General features: G+C 51.6%; 7 protein-coding genes across 7 annotated transcripts; 5 read left to right on the top strand and 2 right to left on the bottom strand.

Annotated features, from left to right (window-relative positions):
• Window positions 1-2,368: 2,368 nt before the first annotated feature.
• On the top strand, window positions 2,369-2,578 carry IME2_2 (Serine/threonine protein kinase; the record flags this gene model as incomplete). The annotated part of the gene is made up of 1 exon (XM_046086926.1): window positions 2,369-2,578. The coding sequence occupies one exon, from the start codon at window positions 2,369-2,371 to the stop codon at window positions 2,576-2,578; it is 210 nt and encodes a 69-aa protein (XP_045942892.1).
• Window positions 2,579-2,610: 32 nt separating this feature from the next.
• On the top strand, window positions 2,611-4,767 carry IME2_1 (serine/threonine-protein kinase; the record flags this gene model as incomplete). Its single annotated transcript, XM_046086925.1, has 1 exon — window positions 2,611-4,767. One exon carries the CDS (start codon window positions 2,611-2,613, stop codon window positions 4,765-4,767), a length of 2,157 nt encoding a protein of 718 aa, XP_045942891.1.
• A 96-nt stretch (window positions 4,768-4,863) lies between these two features.
• On the bottom strand, window positions 4,864-5,241 carry LDX57_005245 (uncharacterized protein; the record flags this gene model as incomplete). Its single annotated transcript, XM_046086924.1, has 1 exon — window positions 4,864-5,241. The coding sequence occupies one exon, from the start codon at window positions 5,239-5,241 to the stop codon at window positions 4,864-4,866; it is 378 nt and encodes a 125-aa protein (XP_045942890.1).
• A 785-nt stretch (window positions 5,242-6,026) lies between these two features.
• Window positions 6,027-7,247, top strand: RRP42 (exosome non-catalytic core subunit RRP42; the record flags this gene model as incomplete). The annotated part of the gene is made up of 2 exons (XM_046086923.1): window positions 6,027-6,572; window positions 6,657-7,247. The coding sequence occupies 2 exons, from the start codon at window positions 6,027-6,029 to the stop codon at window positions 7,245-7,247; spliced, it is 1,137 nt and encodes a 378-aa protein (XP_045942889.1).
• A 480-nt stretch (window positions 7,248-7,727) lies between these two features.
• Window positions 7,728-8,891, bottom strand: LDX57_005243 (uncharacterized protein; the record flags this gene model as incomplete). The annotated part of the gene is made up of 2 exons (XM_046086922.1): window positions 8,319-8,891; window positions 7,728-8,138 (listed from the first exon to the last, which is right to left on the bottom strand). Exons 1-2 carry the CDS (start codon window positions 8,715-8,717, stop codon window positions 7,728-7,730), a joined length of 810 nt encoding a protein of 269 aa, XP_045942888.1. The 5' UTR covers window positions 8,718-8,891.
• A 1,617-nt stretch (window positions 8,892-10,508) lies between these two features.
• CYC1 (c-type cytochrome) lies at window positions 10,509-11,092 on the top strand (the record flags this gene model as incomplete). Its single annotated transcript, XM_046086921.1, has 4 exons — window positions 10,509-10,607; window positions 10,674-10,832; window positions 10,891-10,985; window positions 11,068-11,092. The coding sequence occupies 4 exons, from the start codon at window positions 10,509-10,511 to the stop codon at window positions 11,090-11,092; spliced, it is 378 nt and encodes a 125-aa protein (XP_045942887.1).
• Window positions 11,093-12,268: 1,176 nt separating this feature from the next.
• Window positions 12,269-14,224, top strand: LDX57_005241 (uncharacterized protein; the record flags this gene model as incomplete). The annotated part of the gene is made up of 2 exons (XM_046086920.1): window positions 12,269-12,812; window positions 12,900-14,224. The coding sequence occupies 2 exons, from the start codon at window positions 12,269-12,271 to the stop codon at window positions 14,222-14,224; spliced, it is 1,869 nt and encodes a 622-aa protein (XP_045942886.1).
• Window positions 14,225-15,829: the final 1,605 nt, after the last annotated feature.

The raw sequence follows: 15,829 nt of genomic DNA, 5'->3' as shown, positions 1-15,829 counted from the left end.
AACACCATCGGGAGGGTTTAACTTTGCTGTCAAATGATTCTCTTGGGACGGCTTGGGCGATGACAATTTTAATTTTGCTGTTGTTTCTTTCCCCGTCTCTTTATCTCCTCCCTCCGTTGTTTAGCCTAACTTGATTCGGAGGAAATGGGTAAGCAGACTATTAATAATTCGATTCATCTGAGTCTGACGTACTTGGACAAAGTACCGATGCTGCGGAAGGATGATAGATACCAGATTAAACCGTAGCAGTTGGATAGTATCAGAAGTTCAGAACTCACTGGTAAGCAAAACGGTTCTCATTAATGGGGTTGGTTGAGGGAATCAATAGCCCTCAGTAGACCATACCCTAGGGCAAGAGTTGTACATATGGACATCAGTTATTGGACCATGGCGGCGAAACGCTTCAAGTTTGGAGAACGCTAGAAGGAATGGGTTATGGCTAATCCTGAAAGCGGTTTAGGTGCTGACTCCAACGCCGGGATTTCAGACGGCGGTAACGGCCAGTACGGAGGCCCTGGATGCCCTCCAAAACACGGTGTCGGGGCTTGTTTGGTGATCTTGGTCCGATAAGCACTTGGACGGCGGGAAGTTTACGATTATTGACGAGAAATGGTACTTCTTTCTCGCCCTTCTTCAGTCTACCATTCTCAGGCAATTGGGGTTATCTGTTTTCATGTTTACATGTTTGCATTTCCGGTAGTTTATCAGAACGGCTTACCCGTCTTCAGTTCGAGACCTTCGACGATGACCTAATTTCCGCCGACGGGGAACTCCCCTTTTTATTTTTATTTTTGGTTTTATTTTTCCCCTTTACCCCTTTGAATAGGATTCTTTTTTTTTTTTTTTTTGGCCTTTCCTAGGCGGGGTGGATCCCCGTTCCTCGGCCATTCCTGACTCGTCCATCAAGATTAGCGTGGAGGTCTGCTGCCTCCACCTACTGGCTTTATTATGATTATTCTGGTTATTCTCTTTTGTCGTCTGATGGGATTTATGCATCCCGGTTGATTCTCTTCCCTCTCGCTTTTTCTTATTCTTTTCTGGCATTTAGGACGAGTATCATGAGTCCATGACCTAAGTGTAGAAAACGGAGTCGTCTGAATGGATGAACTGGTATGGGGCCTGGAGAAAGTGTGGCACCTAGTGTAATCATGTTTTAAATTATCATCAGCTCCGTACGTATTATTTTTATTTATTTTATTTTTATTTTTTAATTCGGATTTTCCTGTTTCTTATTCGCGTCTCTCCGTTTTTCTCTTCCGTACAGTCCATTATTCCTCTCTACTCTCTCCGGCCATTCGCGTCGCTCGCTCGCTCTTTTTCAACGCATCAGTTGCTGCCCTCTTTTTTGTCCCCCCAACCAACCAACCTCCTAATTCATGACTTACAGGATCACTCCGCGATTGTCTTGCTTTCGCTTGTCAGTGAGAAAACAAATGCAAAATGTGGTAGATATTTGATTTCTGTCCATGTCATCCCTCTTGTTCTACTACTTTTTAACCCCTCAATAATCCACTCGCATTATCCTTATTATTCCATTTCCACTCCCCCTAATTATACTATTATTATTTTGATCATATTTTATTTTTTTTTCGGCATCCCATACCCGCGGCGAATTTTCGTTATTGCGATTATTATTACCATTATTTTCTACTAGTACCAGGTTGATTATTTCCTGTGATCTGCACCATCAGATTCCACCACCCCCCTCTCAGAAAAGAAGACTCCCTCCGTTCAGTCGACCGCCTCTTCACAGGCTCCACGGCCCGGTCCCAAAAGTCTCGTCCTAGAGCTGGTATAGCTGTCACCGCGTCAGGGGCTCTCCCACTCGGTCCCCGATCATCCTTTCGTTTAGCAGTTCCCACCAAACGGGTCCGCTCATATCACTACAGTGATCACGTCCAATCCTCTGGGTCCTTCCATCTTGCTTCCAGATCTTCTTCCTGTCCTCCACCCTTCTTTTTTGAGAACTACATGACCACCCCCTTCCCCCTCTTCTCCCACTTCTTCTGTCCCTCATCTCGGCATCTCTCCCTTATCAATCCCGCTTTCCTCCCATTAGCCCTCGTTTCGATGGGATAGAAACCATTTCCGCTTCCCATTCCGCGGGCTCGCAATCGTTTCTGAACGTCGAATGATGAACACCTGGTCCAGTTAATCTCCTTCCCACCGCAATTGGAAGATCGATATACATCCTGGAAAACCCACTGATATAGGGTAAGCCTTCCCTCCTCGGGATGACGGAGTTGTGGGGGGGATAACAACATTGGCCTGCTGACACGATCCGATTCCTCCAGTCATACGAACACTCCCTCCTCGATCATATCTGCTGGCAGACAATCACACCAAATATACCAAAAGGGAACACACCATGACCGTTACATACGACCACTCCTCGTTACGGAGTGCCGCTCCTACCTCAATGGCCACCCTCGAAGACCGCTTTGAAGTGCTTAAGGAGGTCGGGGATGGTAGCTTCGGCAGCGTCGCTGTTGCACGGGTGCGGACGGCCGGTTCCAACATTGCACGGAGAGGAACCATGGTAAGTTGCACCAGCTTCCGAGGCACGAGGCACACCTAACACGATTGACTCCGCAGGTCGCGATCAAGACGATGAAAAAGACATTCGATTCCTTGACTCCGTGCTTAGAGCTACGGGAAGTGATCTTTCTCCGAACCCTCCCTATCCATCCTCACCTTGTACCCGCCCTCGACATCTTCCTCGATCCCCTCTCCCGCAAACTACACATCTGTATGGAATATATGGATGGCAATCTTTACCAATTGATGAAATCTCGCGACCACAAACCCCTGGATGGGAAGCACGTCAAGAGCATTTTGTATCAGATTCTGTCGGGTCTCGATCACATCCATGCCCATCACTTTTTCCACCGGGACATCAAGCCCGAGAACATCCTTGTCTCCTCGTCCGCCCCGAATGACTCCACCTTCAGCCGTTATTCCAACCTTGTGACTCCCCCTTCCACTCCTCCAACATACACCGTCAAGATCGCCGACTTTGGTCTTGCTCGAGAAACCCATTCCAAGCTGCCATACACCACCTATGTCTCCACGAGATGGTACCGTGCGCCCGAAGTTCTTCTACGTGCGGGAGAGTATTCGGCGCCGGTCGACATGTGGGCGGTTGGTGCTATGGCGGTCGAGATCGCCACGCTGAAGCCGCTCTTCCCTGGTGGCAATGAAGTGGATCAGGTCTGGCGTGTCTGCGAAATCATGGGTAGCCCGGGTAACTGGTATAGCAAGTCCGGTACCAAACTGGGTGGTGGTGAATGGCGAGATGGCTCTCGCCTTGCCCAGAAGCTGGGCTTCACTTTCCCTAAGATGGCCCCCCATTCGATGGAGAGCATCCTTCAGCAACCGCAGTGGCCCGCGGCTCTCAGCCAATTTGTCACGTGGTGCCTGATGTGGGATCCGAAGAACCGTCCCACGTCTACTCAGGCGTTGAACCATGAGTATTTCGCCGACGCGCTCGACCCCCTGCGGCCAAAGTCCTCGACTGCCCGCTTGCTGGGCCGGAAACACTCGGACAAGAGTTTCAAAACCCCCAGTCGGGAAACGACGGATTCCCCTACTCTATCGACCAAATCCTCCTGGTTCAGGAGATCGCTTATTGGACGGTCGGAAAGTCCCGCTCCCATGGTGGACGATGAGCCGTCGAAGCAGCCAGTTGTTTCCTACAGCACCACGCCCGAGCTCCAAACTAAGAGCAAGCCGGCGCCGAGCAAGCGCGCGACGTGGGCCAATGGAGCTCCGATGCCCATCTTGCCCTCGATTCGGCCCGTGTCTCCGTTGTCCAATGCCGTCACAGCACAGGCCAACTCTTCCCTCGCCCATATGAACGACCCAGCCAAAAACAGCAAGAAGATCGGTCGTCAACTCTCCGTCAACTCGCACGGGAATCACTACGCCGATGTTCACCGACAAGAGGCGGAGCGGGCGCTCAATGGAAACGGAATTGGCAACCATGCTAGCATCACTCCCAAGGAAAGCTTCTTCTCGCATCTACGCAAGCGTGCTCGCCGGCTCTCTGGGCGTAATCAAGGCAATGTGGCTAGCGATGACGTCGAAGCCAATGCTGGGTGTATGCCTTGGTCAAACCGTTCTTCACTCGCCCTGGACTCCGTTAATGTCAATGAATCTCGGCAGAACACGGACCTGAACGAGCTGGACAAAGCTTTGCAGGGCGTCAAATGCTCTCTGGATTCGACTGCCAAGAGCAACGTTCCCGTTCACATTACGTCGCCGGTGGAGGGTAGCAAGCGTCAATCGATGCCGCAGGGCTCCATTCGGTCCATGGGAGACAGCCCTGTTTCCACGAGTGGTAATCCTGGACCTATCTCAAGCCGGACTCGACGTGCCTTGCAGATGTCAACCCACCCTGTCCACCGCTACGAGACCCCCGAAGAAGAGGATGAGCTCTTAGACGAGGTGCTTCATTCGGCAAGCAAAGCCGCTAAGCGTCTAGCGCAAACGCAAGCCTCTGATGCGTCTTCCAATTATAGTCGTCCAGCGTTGGGAATTGACAACTCGCGTCCGCTACCAAGCCCTTACCCGACTCCTTCGCCATCCGCTAAGTGTGATGAGGTGGCCTTTGGTCATGCTGAGGCCACACCTTGCAGGCAGTTAGGGGTCCCTGATGGCAAGGCCGACCACCCAAGCTCGACTCGTCAGTGGCCCACTCCACCTTATGAAGAGGACAATTGGGCCCGCCCGGCTGGGAACTTCATGACTGGGTCCGCATACAGGTAGTGGGCTTCATACCCCGCCCAAGTGCGGTGTCATTGTTCTTTTCACCTTACAATTTCCTTACGTTCTTTTGCCATCTTGCAATGTTTTTGTTCGAATCTAATCCAAAGAGAAAAATGGGGCGATCATGCGTGTTACCGGCGATCTAACCGAGCAAGGCGTACTGGGTCTGGTGTCTTCTGTTTTTCTCTTCACCGTGGAGGCTGTTTTGATTCTTTTCTCTCGTTGCTCCCTAGATTTGTTGTATAGGGCGTGGGTTAGCCCGGTTTTCTTTTTTTCATTTGTCGGCTGTTCTTTTCTCATACCCCAAAGGCCATTTCTTAGACTTAGTTGGCCTCGCAACTTGTTTTCGGCATGCTTCTCATTCTTGTCTTTCTTTTGCATCATCATCATCATCACCGTCTCTGATGACTCTTCTCTGCACATTTTACCACCCCCTTGATACCAAATGGCGCAAGTCGCGAGGTCTACTATCATTCCTTATTACATACATATATGCATTAACTCCCTACCATCTCTTTCCCCTTTTTCTTTTTTTCTTTGTGTCCAAAATTTGTGTTGTGTTTCGCTCTTGTATATTTTCCCGGGCTTTATCCCTTCACCGCCATTCTTTTCGTTGCATCTACTGGGAGCAATGTGGCTTGTTATAAAATTCCCCGTTCTTTTCCCCGTGTACAAATATTCTTCCTCTCTTTTCTTGTTTGCACTTTGAAGGACCCCTGGTGGCAGCCTTGACCTCACAATATTGTAATATAGTACTTATCTGGGTGATATTCCGCCCAATTATACATACATCTAATGGAAGCGTGCAATCGACTGCTCTAATTTCTTGATATACTTCAACATATTAATAGAGTAACCAGTACTATCCGCAGGACATTGCAAAACGAAAGTGATGGTCGGAGACTACGGTGTGGAGTCTGATAGAGAAGCGTTGATCGATAGATCGGCTCGGAACAACAACTCCCCGCCTCCAGCAGAATTTCCCAAGTAGAAGACGTCAAAGGACCTCTTCATATCGCAACACTCAACCCTTGGATGCTGGTCGGGCATGGCTAATTTATCCGGGTGAACCTATAGCACTCAACAATTCCCTCGGTGCTATTTTTCTATTCTTCAGCCCCTCCCCCAGTGGGGTTGATATCTCATCTCATACTACGCATTAACCGGCTTCTTTTGCCTGCAAGTTTGCGATCCTCCTTTTCCCTTTCTCAATTATCCTATCTCTGCATTCCCCTCCTCTCTCATCCAACACTTAAAAAATGGCGTCTCAGCGCCAGGCCTCGTCCGCCTCACAGACCCCCCTCATCTCCCCCGCCGAACTCGCCTACCTCTACACCTCCCTCGCGCTCCCCGGCAGCCCCATCCGCCCCGATGGACGCTCCCCGACGCAGTTCCGCCCTCTAACCGCCGAAACGGACATCCTCCCCGGCACGAACGGCAGCGCGCGCGTCGGCTTCGCAGATGGCACGCAAGCGATCGTCGGCGTGAAGGCCGAGGTCGAGAAAACGGCGCTGTCGCCCGACGCCGTGGACCTCTCGCAGCAGGCGCAGACAACGGAGGGCGGCGAGGACGGGAAACCTGCGCCGACTGGTGGGCATGGATCGTGGGTGCAGATGTCTATCGAGATCCCTGGGTTTCGGGACGATGATGCCCTCCCTGTGTTTCTGTCCGAGATGATGCGCGAGCCGTTGGTTGAGTCGGTGTCGAATGGACATGGTGATGGCGAGGACGTTGCGGAGATGGCGGGCGGGTTGAAGGGTCGGTTGGTGATTAATAGACGGTGGCATTGGCGGTTGTATATTGATGTAAGTGATTCCTCCTCCTCCTTCCTTTTCCTCTTTAGGGAGTTGTACGACGGGTCCATGCTAATTGCTCGTTCTTCTTTCTAGGTCCTCCTTCTTTCCCAGCCTCTATCTTACCCGCTACCCCTCCTATCCCTAACAACCCATCTGGCGCTCCTATCGACGAAGCTCCCGAAGCTGAAATCCAAGGGCGAGGAAGACCCCTTCTTCGACGACGACTGGGACGCCGCGGAGTATCTGTACCCTCGCACGCGGTCGAGACTGCTGTCCCAGAAGGTTCGCCCGCCCGTGACGCTGCTGGTCATTTCGGTCGGCGAGAATATCATCTTCGATCCGAACCGCGAGGAAATCACCGTTGCGGACGCCGTTATGGCGATTTCGGTGACTCGGGACGGTGAATCGGATGGGTTGAAGCTTCTATCTATAAGGACTGTTGATCCGCCGTCGCGGTTGACGCAGCCGGGCGTGCCGAATTCGGAGAATATGGCCACCGGGGCGGCGGTGAATGCCGGCGAGGGGTCACTTGTTACCGGCGGGGAAGAGACGCCGGGGGTTTGGAGGCCGAGGAGGGGTGGTGTGAAGCGGAAGACGGTGGCGCGGATGATCAAGTTGGTTCTTGAGAAGGGGGGTGTGGGCGAGGAGGTTCTGGATGGGTTGGAGAATGTTGAGGTTGGCTGATTGATTGGATTGGATTGAGGTCGATTGGGGCATGGGCTTTTTTTTTGTCCGTCCTGAATTCTACATGATCCGTTTGATGAGAGGGTCTTGTGTTATGACTCTCGCACTTCGGATGGGCTCTTGCGTGGTTGCGATGCTCGTGGAGGTGAGACGTCGCTGCGATGTCTATAAACGCAGCCGGATATTCCTGCGGATTGAAAGACCACCTCCGATACGGAACTCCCCCGAGCCTGGCTAAAGAACAATTCGACGAAGTGATTCATCATGATATAGCAGATGAGAGAGAGAGAGAGTCTACCAATGTACATAGATACAAAAAGGGAAAATAATACACTCTTGAAGAGAGAGGGAGAGGTCACCATCAAACCAAAAACCAGTCCAGTATCTACATCAATCAACTCACCATGCACAAACCACTCTTCCTCCCCAGCACCGCACCACATCACACCACACACATCCACTCTTTCAACCGCCGGCAATCTACCAAATCCCCAACCACTTCTTCACCGGCCTCCTCTTGCCCTCCCAATCCACAAACTCCGCCTGCCCCTTCTTCACCTGCTCCTCAACCGCCACGGGGCTCTGATCATCCACACCGTCCAACTCCGCGTCGATCTTCCCATCCTTGTTATCCTCCGCGCTCGGCTCCTCCATGCCATGGGCAACCCGGTACTGGCGTCTCTTCTCGGCGTCCTCGATGCGACGCTGGCGCTTCTGGCGCGTCTCGAGGGAGTTGTGTTGCACGTGCATTCGGTACACCGAAAGGGCCTGCGAGATCGTGTCGATGGGGTGCCAGAGCAGGTCGGACCAGGAAGGGAGGAGATGCGCGAAGGGGGAGGTTCGTTTGAAGTTCGTCGTGAAGGTGAAGGTTGCGAGGGAGGTTAGGACGCCCTATCCATGGTGTCAATGTTAGCAATGGGGTCGATTAGATATCCAACACCGAACACCGAACACCCAGATCCAATCGACTAGAAGAACCACGACCATCTCCGGAAGATCCAACAGCCATATTATCATAATCGAGAAGGAAAAAGAAGATGGAAAAAAAAAAAAAAAAAAAAAAAAACCCACCATAGCAATCCACACATGAATCCACCGATTAGTCAAAAACCGATGCATGACCGTCCCCTCCGGCGGAAACATATTCGGATACTGTTTCTTGTTCTGCGCCTCCTTCTCTGCCTCCGAGAGCCGCGGACCGTAGTGCACCGGTCCCGGGTTCACGAGCCGGCCGTTGCGAGTCTGCATGACGCGACGCGCTGGGTGAGATGGCGGACGGAACTTATCCGGCTTCTCGAGGACGCGGGGCTTGTCATCTTTGCTACTGCTGTGCGAGGATGCGCAGCGGCGGGGTGACGGCGTTGCTGGGGTCGGCGTCTTTGTAGGATAGGCGCGGGTGAGCGTGCGGAGGGTGCGTGTGGAGGGGGCGCCTCGGGGGAGGAGGAATTGGGGGATTGTGACGGGGGGCATTTTCGATGGATTTGTTTTTCTTCTTGTTGTGGGAAGGTGATCGAATTGAAGAGGTGGAATTGAAAGGTAGGCAGAGAGAGAGGACTCTGCGGGGTGTTGGTTGCCCTGGAGGAAGGAATATCACCGACTTCAAGACTCCGCGGTTGGACTTTTTCTGAGGTCCGCTGTTGATGCGCAGGATCACGTGACTATTGCATGGTTTCTGACTGCAAGAACCAGGGTGCAAGGAAGGTCTTGGTTGCGCTTCCACGTGTGTTTATTTACTGTTACCACGGTAGACTTATAGACGATAGGTTCTTTGATATTGAGTTCAGTTGCTCGTATCGATTTGTTGACGTCTTTTCAGAATACTAGCTGCCTGCTTCCAATGGCAGTAGCAGATGTTCGGTCGTTCCTAGACTCGCTGTCAATAGACAATTGCCAAGCTGCCGATTATTACTCAATCGGAATAGAGACGATCTTAGTATATCTACGGTGCAGTGTGGTATATCACCACGGATGAACTATGAAAATGCCGCAGGGTATACTCCGTACTCCGTCCATAAATAGACACAGCCGTCGGACAGACCAGACAACAGCGACATTAAGGTCCGTCCGTCGTACAGAAGCATGTCCTACGCGTCGACCGAGTATGTAGTCATAAGCCGTCGTATACAAGGGAGATCGAGTCCTGCAGAGGCTCAACCCACCAGCGGGTTGGGTTCGCATTGCCATTTCCATACGGAAACGATACGCGGGAGACCTCGGGTGCAGAAGTGCCTGAATGCCTGAATGCCTGAATGCCTCAGGTCTCCAGGCGGCAGAGCGGAAGTGAGCGAAAAACCACCAATTGCGAGGCGCCCATTAATATTGCCATTTTGCCGGTTCCAGCCATGAGCTCGCCATGAGGTCATTTTCCACGGAGCAGACACCGGGTCGGCGTGTCATAGTTGGTATGGTCGGGATTCCTAGGAGTTGATCAATGGAATATTATATTATGATTGTATAGTAAAGTATTGAGTAGATACATGTGCCATGTATCTGAAAACAGATGTCTATACTCCGTATACTCCTGCAGAGTAAACAGTGTTGAGGAAAATCAGTCCACCAAAAAAGACACCGGCAAAAAAAGCCATTCCGAAGGCGCCCGTTCGAGGCTGAATCATCTCCCCGCTGATTGGCCCTCGCCCGGATCACGGGAGCGGACGGGGGCGACGGCCGGGCGCTCTTCGTTCCTTGTACAAATTCCTGCGATCGCTTTTTTTTCTCTTCTTGTTCTTTCTTGCCAGCTCGCTTTATCTTCTCTCTCAATTGACCTCTGCTTTTTCTTGGGATACCTCTTGGATCTCCCTCTTCCTTGTACAGTACATTTCTACTTCTCTATTTCTACTTTTTAGAATCCCCCTTATACATTCACAATGGGCAAGGACGCTTCTTTCGCTCCCGGTAAGCCTGATCCTCCCCTGCTATTGCCTCCGGTCGGTGTTTGGGAGGTGTCCCCCAATCATTCACTGCAACACTTGCAATGTGCTCTGTCAGGGTGCCAGTGAACAGTGAAAGTTCCAGTAGCGACCTGCTAGCGCTGGAGAGTTCCCTCAATCGGGGTTGGTCTCTACGCCTGGCACTGTGATCCTCCGGGCTCTCGTCACTATATCACCATCACTCCGTCAGCGGCATTTCTGCAGTGTTTGCTATACCCAAGCTGCCACAATTTGTGCAAATCTTCTCCACCAACCACACTTTACCCAGAAAACAATTGTGTTTGCCAAGATGACCAGCTGGGATACTTTTTGTTTTCTCACTACGCTTCACATGCGCGAGGAGGAGATTGAGGCTGCAGAGAAGGCCAAACAACAAGCTAACATGGCGACGCTTCCAGGTGACTCTGCCAAGGGTGCCAAGCTCTTCCAGGTGAGTTGTGAATTCATATGGCTATGGTTTTGCGAGGGAGACGCGATCGGCTAACCTGGATCCTAGACCCGTTGCGCTCAGTGCCACACCGTCGAGGCTGGTGGTCCCCACAAGGTCGGCCCCAACTTGAGCGGTCTCTTCGGTCGTAAGACTGGTTCCTCCGAGGGCTACGCCTACACCGACGCCAACAAGCAGGCCGGTGTCACCTGGGACGAGAACACTCTGGTATGTTTTGTTTGCATGCGAGAATCGCGCGCAAAGGGGTTGACTAACGCGTGTACAGTTCAAATACCTCGAGAACCCCAAGAAGTTCATCCCCGGTACCAAGATGGCCTTCGGTGGTCTCAAGAAGGGCAAGGAGAGGAACGACCTCATCACGTAAGTTTTCTCTTCATTTCGTTCCTAGGGGCGATCAGCAGTGCGGATAGGACACCCGGCTAACCTGGTCTCTTCACTACAGCTACCTCAAGGAGAGCACCGCTTAAATGCGTCTTGTCGATAAAAGCCAAAATTTCCCTTCTCCACCCCGTCCGTGGAATGTTCGACAGACCGACGGACCGGGCATGTAATATTACTTGCTACCGTGTTTACTCGCAATAGACCTGGTTTTCCTTTGTGTGCGCCGGAGAAGTTTGCGGACATCATAGAGACAGCGGTCTACATGGCGCGATGGTACTCTTTTGTTTTAATGCGCTTGTCTTTTCTTAACAATCCCCCCCGTGACGATCATGTGTGTTTTCCCGCTTTGTGTGTACCATGGAATTTGACTGCCGGCCTGACCGGTTGTAATGACATCCTCTCTACTCTTTGAAATTATTGACTGAAGATGAACATAGTAAACATAACACTACTTGCTAGTCTCAGAAGAGAGAAAAGTCGGACTGGCGACTACGGGCGGCCGTAGTGCGCATCACGGGTCGCTGGGCACATGACCTGGTCACCGCCCAATTGGCCCAGCCACCTTCTCGTGCCGAATAAAAGCCCGAGGGGTTTCGTCTTCTTGTCCTTCTTCGTCCTTCGTGTACTTCCCGGTCTTTGCTTCTTCTCCCTGGTTCTTGTTCCTGTCCCAGACAACAGACAAAGAGAAGTTTTATCTAGTCCCGAATCAGATAATCAAAAAAAAAAGAAAATATAACAAAAGAGAAAAAAACAAACAACGGATTGTCTCGTTACAACTAACACCAGCATCCTCGGGGGATTGATTGGATGCCGGCCGTCGAATGCAGGCGCCGCTGTAACGGAAGAAGAGTGACTTGTCGCGACCTTGTTAGTCGGTCCACTTCATCCTTCCTCAGGCACCAACCCCTTCCTCGTCGCCTTCGCATTCCCTCTTATGTCTCGCATTCCCTTGCTGTTTCATTCCATCGCGTCCCCGGTTCTGACTTGCAGACCCCTTCTTCCTGACTTGCCTGTCTTTGGCTCCGTATTTCTTCGATCGCATCCCCGCGTCGCGCCTGATAAGCGCATTGCTCCTACTTGCTCCCTCTCCCGGTTCTTGGCGCAACTTGCGACTGAACCCCTCCAGCAACTTCCCTCCTTCTCTTCCCTTTCTTTCCTCTCTCTAGACCAGGCTGGATCTCTCCTCGAGTGGTCGCCTTGACTGCGCGCCAAGTGAAGTGACCTTGACGTCTTCCTTTAGCCCGCGCGCAACGCCGTCCGCCATGTTGGACGAGCTAGACAACGTGTTTGATGACCATCCATCCTTGGATGCGTCGCTAGAAGATTTTGAGAATGCCAGCAACTCTCATCGATCGCCCGTCTTCGGCCTTCCGTCCCAACACTCTGGCTTTCGTTCCGAGGATTCCGAGGACGAGGACGCGACACCGCAGGCCGAGCGCTGGTCGCCTCCGGGATTTCGTCGGTATGACTACGTCCAAGGCAGTGGGTGGTATCGCCATCAACCGTATTCGCGCGCGATCGACCATGAACGTCTGGGGTTGAAGCCGACGGTGGAGCTGAGCCCGTCGCAATCGCGCGAACCGAGTCCTCAATATGAAGATGCGCTCGAGGGCACGACGGCGGTGCAACGAAGCACGTCGGCAGACACGGGGGTGGCGACCATCGCAGCCAATGTGCCGCTGCCTCGCGACACGGATTCGCCGCTCAAAGGACGGTCCCCCAGCCCGGGCCCGCCGGCGCCGACTTCTAGGACCAGCCCTAATCCGGACGGACTGGACTTCCAGTCAGAGAATAACATAAGCAATTGTAGGCATTTACTATAAATTTCATCTCGGTTTGAACCCTGTCCAGTACGCTGGAGCGGGATACTGACGAGTCGGCTTTCTTCTCAAGATATCCGCTTTGCCGTGCGCGCAGAAGTTCAACAGCGCGAACCGTTTGTCGCATTCTATAAGTATGCTCGATCGTGGCTCGACTGGATGACCAGCTCCAAGTCGAATACCACCGTATCCTTTGTGGTCGGAGTGTTCTCCATCATGTTCTTCCGCGCCCTGTTCATACCCCATGATCCGCATGCGATTCCCGACCTCGTGAAGCTATCCAACTTCGCGCGGTCGTTTGAACCGCTGATCTACTATTCGGAGAACGGGGTCCAGCAGATTGGTACGCTGCAGGAAACGGGCGTCGCCGTTTGGGATCTCAGTGAATCCGTGCGCAGTACCAACATGACGAGCGCTCCGATCATCGTAGACCAGCTGGATGAGTTGTCGGAGTCGTTGAAGGGACTCTCGATGGAACTGACGCGCTTCTTTGCCAACGTGGATTCCGACGTCGATTCCATCTTGATCGTCATGGACTGGGCCAAGCGGGAACTGGAAACCATCTCATCTCAACCACCGAGTGGGCTGCCGACCATTGTCTTTGATAACGTGCACGAGATGCTCTCGCGACTCAGTCCGCTCGAGCAAGTTGCGGCGCCCAGTGGCGACGGTGGGGGAGACTTGACCACCTCTCCCACAACTTTTGGGCATGTAGTCGGCGCTCTCTTTGGTCAAACTTCTAATCAGCGCACGCGCGCCGCCCTCTCGCGCACTTTCACCGAATTCCTCTCCGTGCTGGAAGAGTCGATCAATAGCGAACTGACCCACTCGGCGTCCCTCTTTCTGCTCTTCGAGTCCATTGACCGCCAGTTCCTCAACCTTCAACGCACGGTGGTGCGTGAGTCGGACGCCCAGGAGCGAGCGGAGGGCGAGATGCTCAGCTCCCTTTGGACCCGGGTGTTGGGGCCCAATGCCGCGGTTGTGCGCAAATACGAGAAGAACAAGCGACTTCTCGCCAGCGTCCGCAGTCGCACAGTCGCCAACAAACATCTACTGATGGACCACCGCGGCCGCTTGATGTCCCTCAAGATCAACCTGGAGACGCTGCGGCGCAAGCTCGTCAGTCCCCTTGTCCGGCCGAATGATTCCTCGAACTTCCTCGGCGCCGGCGATACGGGCAACGGCCGGAGTAACGGTCGAATGCTGGGACCGGTCGAAGCTGTGATTGATGGGCAAATCCGTGGACTCGAGGGTAGTTACGATTACCTACGATCTGTCCGGGAGAAGCAAAAGGCCAAGTTGTTGGAGATGGTGTACGGATCGGGTCGCCGGCTGCATAACTCCCTGCTAGGAGACAAAACGGACGACGCAGAGACAGACGCGATTGACGGAGTTTGATGCGGCCAAGCACTGATTGTTCTTCTGCCTGACTTACTTTTCGATCACCCTCTTCTCCTTCTTCCTATCCTCTTTGTTCATATCCGATCTCCGTTCTCCGTATAGCCTTGTCGCATCTTCCCGGCGTTGGACTAAATCCGTCTTTCTGTCTGTCTGTCTCATGGGATCGGAGTTTTCACGGAGTATCAAGAAGACCTGTCGAGCTGGGTGCTTCTTGGCTACTTTTTCTTGCTTGGCGTCGTTTCTGGCTTCTCTATCGTATCTGGCGTCCATCATAAAGCAGGGCAAGGGCAAGGGCGTACGCAAGCTCGAGCAAGCTCGCGCAAATGGTGAAAGGTGTTCTTGCTTTCAGATCATTCTTGGATGTGGCGTCACATGTCTTTCCAAATATCTATCTATCTCTCTATCTCTTTTCTTCTCGCATCATGCATATACAGCCGGCGACTTTTATTGCGGGTTTGTGAGGTCAAAAGCGATAGACGAAGACGTTCCTTATCTTTCTTACTTCCTCTGGGCCTTCTTCTGGGTTGTATTCTTCTCTAGTTGTCCTTATTTAGGCCTATCTTGTTTGTTGGGAAGAATGGATGGCGCTGTGGATTTTTATTTTTCTTTCTGCTCTGGCGAATCGGTATTTGACCTTCTCTTACCCTTTCTCCTCTCTCTTTGGCGTCTCTGGATATTGAGTTCAATTTACTCGATAATGCCGTTGGCTGTCTAACAATCCAGGGGATATATGGAATGGAATGGGACCGGTGGTGGGTGGTTGTTTCCTCTCTGTCTTTCTCCCTTTTCGTTGTATCACTTCTGCGACTGTTTTTGGGCGCTGGCATTTAATGGTGTATGTATGTCTGGGATCTTTCTCTCCTTTTTGAATCCTACCTACCGACTTTCTTGCCTTTTCTGAATATCTCTCCTCTCATTCACATTATTTAATCTATGGATGATAGGATGTATTCCTTGTTCTTTGTTTGAAAGCATGTCAGACAGAATTCAGGAGAAGGGTTGCTAATGTACTGTATGTTACCATCGCCTCTTGAAGATGGATGAATAATAATAATGTAGGGAGGTACGTATTATACATATCGCGACGGTGTTCAAGGGCTGAGAGAAAGAGAGATTAGATTCCCTGCAGTCATGTCACAGCCTCGATGTTGTGCTATCTTGGTTTTTCTGCGTCTACACGGTGTACATCTTTTTCTCGCTGTATGGTCTTGATATTCTGCATCTGTCAGGACCTATCTAAGTCAAGAAGTACTGTTCAGGTAGATTGATAAAAGAAAAGTATGTAAGTACCTATAGAGTGTCAAGTGAAATCTAATATAACAGGGGCCTTTCAAATAAGACAAAAAAAAAGAAACGCAAGCAAGCCAAAATATTTCCATAGACAAGTCTGAAGAAACCATTCGATATCTGTTAAGATGAAAGGAAAAGATGAAGAAAAGTATTTTAGGAAACCCCGATAAGTGAAAACAGAAACTAAAATGATGATCAAAAAAACGCGCCGCTGAATCATGACTGACACCCTTGAAACTCCGTTCGCATGCTTGATTTGATACCTTTCTTCTTCCAGAAAGGTATATGGTAGAATCCACAGTGAGTTTGTTT

This window comes from Aspergillus melleus, assembly GCF_016097325.1.
Source record: "Aspergillus melleus strain CBS 546.65 chromosome Unknown contig3, whole genome shotgun sequence".
NCBI classification, from domain to species: Eukaryota; Fungi; Ascomycota; class Eurotiomycetes; order Eurotiales; family Aspergillaceae; genus Aspergillus; species Aspergillus melleus.
This window is presented reverse-complemented; position numbering and strand designations above follow the sequence as displayed.